The sequence below is a fragment of the Curcuma longa genome, chromosome 7, assembly GCF_044706935.1.
Source record: "Curcuma longa cultivar G26 ecotype Majalengka, Jawa Barat chromosome 7, ITB_CL_G26_1.1, whole genome shotgun sequence".
Lineage (NCBI taxonomy): Eukaryota > Viridiplantae > Streptophyta > Magnoliopsida > Zingiberales > Zingiberaceae > Curcuma > Curcuma longa.
In genome coordinates, this window is record NC_133867.1 from 6012613 (window position 1) to 6022960 (window position 10348).

The 10348-nt window shown below is 35.5% G+C and overlaps 1 protein-coding gene across 1 annotated transcript; it reads right to left on the reverse strand.

The window, feature by feature from the left end:
- Positions 1 to 6293: 6293 nt before the first annotated feature.
- On the reverse strand, positions 6294 to 9550 carry LOC141831507 (vacuolar protein sorting-associated protein 24 homolog 1-like). The gene is made up of 6 exons (XM_074718881.1): positions 9308 to 9550; positions 9102 to 9178; positions 8269 to 8371; positions 7282 to 7403; positions 6609 to 6800; positions 6294 to 6539 (listed from the first exon to the last, which is right to left on the reverse strand). Exons 1-6 carry the CDS (start codon positions 9417 to 9419, stop codon positions 6462 to 6464), a joined length of 684 nt encoding a protein of 227 aa, XP_074574982.1. The 5' UTR covers positions 9420 to 9550; the 3' UTR covers positions 6294 to 6461.
- Between the last annotated feature and the right edge of the window lie 798 nt (positions 9551 to 10348).

A 10348-nucleotide genomic window follows, 5' to 3' on the forward strand; every position in this document is an offset into this window, starting at 1 on the left:
ATGGGGAAGATGTCCGAGTCGCCGGACGCCCGGAAGAAGCCCCGCCGGTGGTCGAGCGACGAGGCCGTCATGGAGAACGTCGTCTGATCCTGGTGCTTTTCCGGTGCAGTTGAACTCGTACGTCCTCTTTCCGTTAGCAGAGCCAGTCAGCAACTCCGGAACAAAGGCGCGCGCAGTTGGGGGCGGTGTGAGAAATCGGTTAATAAAAAAAATGATACGGTATTTTTTACTGTTACTGCAGTGTTAGATTTAAATCACGATTTACGATTATTTAATGATTTGACGATTTTAAAAATAAAATCAATCGTTTACTTTAACTAATTTCGAAATCATTTAAGATTTACGGTTGGAAACCATTGGTTATGTCATGATTCACGGGTTCAAAATTATTATTATTATTATATTTTTAAAAAATTTAAAAATTATAAAATATATATATATAAATAATTTATATTTATTTAAGTTTATCAATAAATATATATTCTAGGTATTAAAATCTTTTGAGAAATTTTTTTTTTTCTATTTTGTGTTTTTCATTTTCTATTTCTATTTTTTATTTTCTGATCTAAGTTTTTAGAAAACAGAAAATGTGTTTAGTATGATATACTATTTTCTATTTTCTAAAAAAAAGAAAATAAAAAAATATGTTTGGTTTGTTAATATAAAAAATTATAAATAAAATAATTTTTAATAAAAAGATCATGTCTTATTATTATATTTTAAAAATATTTAAAAATTATAAAATTATATAAAGAATTTATATTTATTTAAGTTTGTCTATATGTATTTCGGGTACGGGACAATTAAAAATGTAGAGATGATTAATTATTTTGGTATTAAAAATATTTTGAGTTATATTTATTTTAATTTATTTATAATTTCCGTTCGATCATTAGTATTTAAATTTAAAAAAAAAAGATCCGGAAGAATATTATTAGTAAATCTGCACAATTTTTATTTTTTATACTAATATATTTTTATCTAATATTAATATTATTATAAAAATGTAAAATTATTATGGGTAATCTTATAATCATATATTTGAATCTCGAAAATAACTTTTTAACACGTAAACAAGATGGTGTATAATAAATTCAATATTATTTGATTTTTTTTGGAAACCACATTTGCAAGACTTTTATGCACGAGATTAAGAACTTATGTACATCGGGTTGTCTTAAAAAAAATGATAATTCCAGTAGCCACATCTCTGGGGTGATCGGCTCGGTCCCACGGAAGTTTCCCACCGACCACCAGGATAAATCGGGAAGCACATATGACGGCCAATCCAGATGCCCAGCATCCTTTGATTGCGTTCCCCATTTGAAGAAAAATTTCTGTAAATACGCCGTAGCTGGGGATCGAACCGCGGATCCCTGAGTTACAACCCAGATGTCCTACCGTTGCACCATTGCCCCGGGGACCGGGCTATCTTTTAAAAGCATGATTCAAGGGAGTGACTCAGAAATTTCTGACTAGCTTTGGATAGAAATTTCACTAACAAAATAATCAAAAGAAACACTCATATTTATCATATTTCTTTAAGAATGTAGGAATTAAGTTCTTCCATGATATAAACAGATATGGTGGATACTATCGGCCTCCACATGTACTAATGGAGTCAAGAGTTGTCACAAACTATAAGTCAAAATCAAATAGGTCAAACCTACTTTAGTTGGAGTCAAGCCCGATCAAAAGTGAGCCCGAGTTAAATCGAGCTCACTCAGCCAGTTGAGCCCAAGAAACTTAGACCCCAAGTGAGTCAAATCAACCCCCAACTTGGGTCAAACTCACTTCCGAATTAACTTCGACTCTACAATCTGCTCCTCATCAAGGGCTTCGTTGACATCCTAATTCTCACCAATGGCTACTAGTCCTCCGGTCTCTCTGCTATCTAGGATGCTTCCACCATCAAGAACACGATGTCCGTTAGGGCCTCTTCTTCCAGAACGTAGGAACCCTAGTCCAACCTCTCTTTTTCTTCCTATTTTGTTGCTAATGTTAAAAAACCTCGAAATGTTTCAATGTTAGCAATTTTATTTAGTGGATATTCTATTAGTTACTTGCATTTTAGTTAGTCTGGTCTGAGTTCAAAAATCAAACTTTCAAATTAGCCTTGTCGAACATTTTTTTATGGAAGTTCTCAATAAGATTATCAGGCACATCCTTTCTCTTCTGCCTTTGACAAAGGTGTTAGTACATTATTTAATTACCATTTTGCTTTAATAGTGTCTTCTCGAAGTTATTCATCCTTTGACGTGATCTTAAAGGGAAGTCTATAAAATTCTTTTGAGCAAATCATAATAAAATTATTTTTAGGTGTTTAAGAGGATAATTAAGTGGCTCTCATCACTATGAAGAATCACTAAACGAACTTGACAAAGCTTTGAGGGATATGATCACAAGTGATAGTTCCTCACATTGCTCTACTCCTCACATTGATACGTTTATGAAATACGTAATTCTATAATTTCTACAAAATTATAGAATTATTATTTCTATAATTCTATATTCGTTAGTTGCAAGGTATATAATATAATAATTTTCAAATGCAAGGTATGATTACTTTGTAACGTACGTAAGCGATCTAGTATTTTTTTTCTTGAATAAAATGGTCTTTTATTTAAAAAATATTTTATTTATAATTTTTCATATTAACAAACTAAATACATTTTTTAGTTTTCATTTCTAGAAAATAGAAAATAGTTTATCATACCAAACACATTTTCTGTTTTATAAAAACTATCAAAAAAGTTACTTGTCACAATTGATTCCCGTAACAAATTTGTGATGGGAATCTGCACCGTTCGATTTTAAAATTAAGATTAAATTCAGGCCGTAAATTGAATGGGTGATTGCGATGGTCTAGATTTAATTTTTTATTTTAAAATTGAACAATCTAGATTTCCGTAAAAAATCTGCAACATATTATTATTTTATATTACGTTGTTATTAATCGACTTCAGTTCTCACACACTGCCGCAACTCAAAGAAAGAGGACCTCGTCTGCTCGTCGTTCTGCTAACAGAAAGAGAAAGACGACGCGCGAGTTCACTCCACCGGAAAAGCACCAAGATCAGATCGACGACGCGCGTTCTCCATGACGACGACCTCGTCGCTCGACCACTGGCGGGGCGTCTTCCGGGACTCGGACATCTTCCACGTCATCCGAGAAGCCATACGCGTCGCTGCCTCCGATCATCCGGACGAGCTCATGAGCCGGCGGGATAAGATTGCACAGATGCTCTTCGCCGAACCTCACCGCCGCGTCGAGAAGGCCGACGAGGGCTGCGGAAACGCCGTCAAAGCGATCGAGGATAAGGAGGACTCTGGCCGTGGCAATGGAGAACAGAAACCAGCTGCAGAGCCTGCTGTCGTCGCTGTTGACGACGATGAAGAAAAAACAGATAATGAGATGAGGCGAGAAACCTGGAAGATAGTGTCAGTTTCAGAAACTGGCAAGATTCGTCTTAAAAGATTTCTCCACGATCAAACGAAGCCATCGGATCCACATAGATCATCCATAGAGCATCAACCTGCAGAGATTGCTCCATCCACAGATAATAAACCAGCTGCTGCTGCTGCTCAACTTGATGTAAGTTTAGCAATTAAGTTTATGAATTAATCGATTGTATTTTAATTTCTTTTTTGTTTTAACAATTCAAATATCTTGATATATCAGGACACATCGCTTCGATCGAAGCTGGAAATGTCAAAGCGCAAGCTTCGCGAAGGCTACCAACAAACTGAAAACGGTTTGTTCGATTCAACTATCATTATATTATTTATTCTGTGCGAGTTTTGAGTATTTAATTTGAAATATATATAATTATTAATGTTTATGCAGCGAAAAGGCAGCGAAGGATACAAGTAATTCAACCTCGAGCAGAGATACCCAAGGATTGCAATAAAAAACCTCCCCTGTTTAAGAACTTGGGAACTTGGCTGCGATAGTTCATTCTATCGTTCAAGCTGTCTGCTACAGGAACTTCTGAAATAGGCAAGCTGCTTCAAGAGCTAGCTCCAGTCGAGTCGTTTGTCAGTTGGGTCTCGAGTGGTAGAATTATTAGATTGAGTCGAATCTTATGGTCTATATTATCTCGTTGTGGAACCGACGATACTCTGGACTGTTTGAGATGAGCCAAATTAATTACTTTTGTTTTGTTGGATTGATGTGAATCATCCACCATTTGCAGCAAACTAATTAGCTATTTGGTTTATGTTTCTTTAAGAACATGTATACCTTTTTTTTTTTTTTTACTGCAGTGTTAGATTTAAATCACGATTTACGATTTAATGATTTGATGATTTTAAAAAAAATATCAATCGTTTACTTTAACTAATTTCGAAATCATTTAAGATTTACGTTTGGAAACTATTGCTTATGTCATGATTCATGAGTTTAAAATTATTATTATTATTATATTTTAAAAATATTTAAAAATTATAAAATTATATATATATATAAAGAATTTATAGTTATTTAAGTTTGTCTATATATATATTCCGGGTATAGGACAATTAAAAATGTAGAGATGATTAGATGGCGTTTGGTTTGAATTTTTTTTATTTTTTATTTTTTATTTCTATTTTTTTTTCTGTTTTATGATCTAGTTTTTAGAAAATTAAAAATATGTTTAGTATGATATACTATTTTTTATTTTTCTAAAAAAATTAGAAAAATATATTTGGTCTATGAAAAATTATAAATAAAATATTTTTTTAATAAAAAGATCATCTTATTTATGAAAAAGGAAACATATATACAAGAAGGGAGTCAAATTTAATCGGACCGTATGGGATCGTAGGGTAGAAAAAAAATTAAAATTAATTAATTCGAAGAATTGGATATCTAAATTATAAAAAAATAAAATTAATCAAATAAATAATTATAGTATAATAAAAAAAATCAAAAGAGGATATGAAAAGTAAAAAAAAAGGAAAAAAACATTCAAGATTTTGGTATTAAAATCTTTTGAGTTATATTTCTTTTATTATTTTTATAATTTCCATTCGATCATTAGTATTTAAATTTAAAAAAATAAAAAATAAAAAAGGATCGGGAAGAGTATTATTAAGTAAATCTGCACCACTTTTAATTTTTTTATACTAATATTTTTTATCTAATATTAATATTATTATAAAATCCTATGCAATGGTAAAATTATTATGGGTAATCTTATAATCATATATTTGAATCTTGAAAATAACTTTTTAATTAATTTGTAAATAAGATAGTGTATAATAAATTTAATATTATTTGATCTTTTTTCGAAAACCACATTTGTAAGAGTTGTATGCACTAGACTATGAAGTTTTGTATATCTAACTATCTTTTAAGAGCATGATTCTGATTCAGAAATTTTTGACTAGTTTTATTGCAAAGTTTGTTGAATTGGATCGAAATTTCACTAATAAAATAATCAAAAGAAATACTCATATTTATCTGATTTCTTTAAGATGGTAGGAATTAAGTTCTTCCATGAAATAAACAATCACACTTGATGTGGTGGGTATTATTAGTCTCCACGTGTACCAATGAAATCAAGAGTTGTGATGAATTGTAAGTCAAAATCAAATAGGTCAAATCTATTTTAGTCAGAGTCAAACATTCATCGGATTTCATTAAGATTGCAGGAATTAAGTTTTTTCATAATATAAACAATCACAACTGATGTGGTAGATATTATCGATCTCCACGTGTACTAGTGGAGTCAAGAGTTGTGATAAACTGTAAGTCAAAATCAAATAGGTCAAACCTATTTTAGTCGAAGTCAAGCTCGATCAAAAGTGAGCCTGAGTTAAGTCGAGCTCACTCAGCCAATTGAGCCCAAGATATTTAGACCCCAAGTGAGTCAAATCAACCCCCAACTTGGGTCAAATTCAATTCTGAATTAACTTCGACTTTACAACCTTACTAGGGAAGCATAGCCCGAGTTGACATCCTCACTCGAGAAACTCAACTTGAGCTGATTCCGCATCCTCACTCGAAAAATATAGTCCAAGCCAACATTTCGCACCCGCTGATATGCAAGAACCATGTGAGCCCATCCGTGAGGGCCGAAAGCGTGGAGACAACTCCTCTCCAACTTCTTGATTAGCAAACTAACTTGGACGTCGGAATGACTACGCTAACATCCGTCTTGACAATATTCTAACCTCTCTGTTGAGTTCTTCAAGTCCTGTTATTGATTCTCTCCCTGGATCCTTCAGAGTTGCCCCTATGATCCTGACATATCCTCCAGTAGCTCAGTCATCCACAATCTTCAACCGGAACAACAACGTTAGAAACATGGCCATCAAGAATTACATGGTTGGAGACTGCTTGAAGAATATATAAAAGACATCTCTCCCAAAGTAAATACAACATTTAGAGTCAGATTCGTGAAAACATGTGTTGCTACAATTACTTAGTATCTTCGTGCCTCATCAATGCATGAGTGCTCGCAACTGGATCCAAGTTACGTTCTCACCTTGGCGAGCCGTTCCCTGATCTCGTCCAAGTCTTCGTCGTCTCCACCTTCAGCGATGGCTTCTTGCTGTACATAGACGCATAGAAGGATTAGGCGTCGCGAATGTCATTAACAAACTATTTCAGTGGTGCAAACCTGTTCGACTCTGACGCTGGCCGATGGCTGCTTTATCTTCTCTTTGCTAATAGCATTTGGTAACTCGGACACCGTCTCACCGGCTATTGCAGCGAGCACTTTGTCTACTTCCTCCTCTATTTCTTCCTCGATGTCTTCAGAATCTAATGCTGTATCGACAGCATCGTTTACCATTTCTTCCATTACTCCAGCCTGAACGCCATGAAGATGGAGGGTAAGGATGATTTCAAGAAGAAAACAAGCATCGTTCCAATCTGAAAGCTAGTAGTTATTAAGCACAGAATCTAAAACTTCGATGATTGAGAAACTATTAACTTAGGTTCAACTTCTCTAAGTTGATAGGACACAAAAAATAATAATTGGTATTATGATGAACTACTCTAAAAGAACAATTGTGATGCTAGAGCCACACCATTGCATCTCACATTTTGTTGATTAGGAATGGCTCTAGAGTATAAGTTATATTTTGGATCTTGACGCCTACCTTAGCCGGGCGAAACAAGCATTTTGGGTCGATGGTTAAGTTCTCTCGTTTAGGAAGGCAATAACAAAATAGATTACAAAGAATGATAGTTAACTTAAACAAAAAAAAGAATGCTTATGTACTAATTGCTATTTATGCTCATGTATTTCAGGAAGAATAAACAAAACCAATATCAGCAAAATGGCATACCTTTGTCATTTCTTTACTAAATTCTTGCATTGTAGCAGCAACTTCAGGAGCTTTCATGAGATTATTGACAAGCTTCATAACCTCGGCACTTTTGGATAGATGACCCACAGTTCTAGCGGTTGCTGTAGGGAAAAAAACAGCAGTAAGCATCTATTTGTTTTCTAGGCAAAGAGACGTCATCAGCAGCTATAATGTAGAACATACAAAATTAAAGAAAATAAGAACTTTCGAATAATTATGTTGAACAAACCTCCTTGGAAATTTCTAAAAGAGACATTGACAACTACTTTCCTAGGGACAAGCACTTCGCTGGCAGCCATAGTCTGCTAATCTTGGAGGGTCAAACTAAAGACACATAAATCGTAAAAAGATGTGACATCAGTCTAGGTGATAAAACAAATTCAATAATCGTCCTCAAAACAAGTGCTAGCTAAAAAAGGCTGGTCCAGACCACAAGGTTTCAGCCAACACAATATCTGAAAATGTTTGTCAAATTGCTACGAGGCAAACTAAACAAGTCAGAGTAACAGGGAAGGAAACTTTGAGAAGATCATGTAGTATATTTAATCCGACAGAAACTACCCCAAATGATGTCGAAGTCCAAACTTTCTATTCATATGCTCCAAGGAGTGTAGCAAAATTAACTTTTAATTCATTAAAAACGAATAGAATGAGTTCAAGTGTATGCTAATAGAAGTATAGAATTAATACAAGTCTTTGCATATCGTGTTCGTAACTAACCCCTAGCTCTATATATAGCATAATAAAAAAATTACTTTTGCACTCGACCATAGTTAATAACTCAATATTAATATCATTCATCTTTATCATTTTCTTGAATGAGGAATATCAAAGCAAGCATGAAAGTAAGAGCTACTTTATTTTGCAGCTTCAACATAAGATAAAGCAGCGACAGGTGGGCTAAATACAGATTAGAAGGCTCATTTACAGATGCATCAAGAGGTTACTATTATTGATAATCCATACCAACTAATTCACCAAGATGCATAGAGACAGAATTCAGTTGTGCCTTATTCTCATGGAGACGATTGACCGCTTTTCTTGATCTTACTATTTCCTTAGCAAGAGTCTGCATCCAGGTAAAAACATTGAAGAGTGTTTAAATAATTCTGACTTCTAAAAAACAATTAACAACATAATCAAGTCAAGAAATTGAAACATTAATTAATTTTGTTTAAATTTATCATAAGAAGAACGAGAAGGAAATGAAAACAAATATAGCCTTTTTCCTAAGAATACTGAACACAAACATGAATAAATTCAAGATCTAGACACTGGGCATCCAAACTAATTGTTAAACAAATAGCTAGCAAATCTTGAGGTAGCTAACTTAACATGTATCTATAGCAGCTTCATACACAAGGCTACATAGAATTAGAAGCTGGATACTACCAGAAGGTAAAGAATTTGTTAAAATGTCTGCTCTGGTTCTGCTGCCTATCTCTTTTTCTTTCCTCATCCATCTACACTTTCTTTCTGGAACAAGATTGAACAAAAGTTTAACTTCAGCTTCCACACATAACATCAGACGATTACCTAATACGCACAAGGTTATCAACCATTATGCCCCTTCCTGTTATGCCTCATTCAATGAAAACAATACTTAATCTTCCACCAACAAGAACGTGGTAGTACATGCTTCTCAAGAAAAAATTGAAAGCATGATCAGCATCATTAGATCGAACAATCACTTAATCAATCATATGTATTCAGATCACCCAATATCAATATTTTTAGGAAACAAGTCTTCAAAAGGATCCGAAGAGCAAAAGGAATAGATAGATCAGAGTTAACCTAACCTTCGCCGAAGTCATGTCGTTCCTTTTTGCCGCTTCTTTGATGGCTTTCTGCACGTTCTTCTCCTCCCTCTGGACATCTGCAACATAAATCGACCAAATCAACGACAGAACAAAAAACAAAATCCTCTTCTTTTCTTTTCTTTTCTTTTTTTTTTCAAGATCTCGAGTAAGGACGATGAGATAGCATCGGGAAAGGGTGTATGCACCTCGAATCTGGCGCTCGATGTTCCGGCACTCCTGCCGTAGGCGGCGCTGCCATTCTCGAAGCTGCTGCTGGGGATTGGGCTTAGGGCGCAGCAGATTCTTCATCGTCTCCATCTCTGCTCCGCCGGAGGCTCCTCCACCTTCTCGATCTTCTGCCCAGACTCGATTCAAGAAGCCGGCGAAGACCACGATCGCGTGAGATCGAAGCACGTCGGATCGCCTCCACGCGTTCGATTCCCACGACGCTTCCTTTTTCCGTCGAATTTGGTCTCCACAGAATTTCATGGTCGGTTCAGAAAAATATTCAATTTGCCCCAAAGATGCTATTTTTCCATTTAAATCCTTGTATTTTCATAAAGTCCTTAAATTTCATGGTGAACTTTGTAGAGTTTCAAACTGTGTTCGGGGTTAGAAGATGCCAAATCCGGAAACAAAAGCTGCACGTGTTCTGCGCCCATCTCAATATTTACAATAAATACACCCAAAAATGGCAGAGGCGCAGTCAAAGCAGGAACAAGGTGTCCGACCAAAGAGAGACTCCGTCGAGCTTCGCATGCATTTCCATCGCTCTGCTCCAAGAAGAGCAAGGGACAAGGAGCCGCTGTCGTAAAGGGAAGGGTCGCCATGGCTGGATGGTGTTTGAGAAAATGTCGATACTGGTTTTGGCGAGGACGCAGTCGTTGTGCAGAGCAGTCACTGATCGGGGACAAGCCAAGCTTCGGGAACAGTGATCGAGTGTTAGGATTAAGGAGAGGGATCGCTGGAGAACAATAGAGCTTGCATGAGCTGATTTAAGCATGATTATAAAAAGATTATCCTTTTTGATATTATTTTTCCTTCTGCGCTGTGCAGATCAACAGTAGGCGGTAGCCAGAGGCCCCAAGAGGTCAAGAACCCTTTTTTTTTTACTGCAACAGCTAAAGGCTGCAGATTGTGATGCTGTAAAGCTCGTGGTCGCCGCCGTGCTTCTCTCCGCTCTCGTCGGGGGGGAGTCTCAGGTACCTTTTGATCACTAACAATGTATATGTACTTTTCGAGATTTG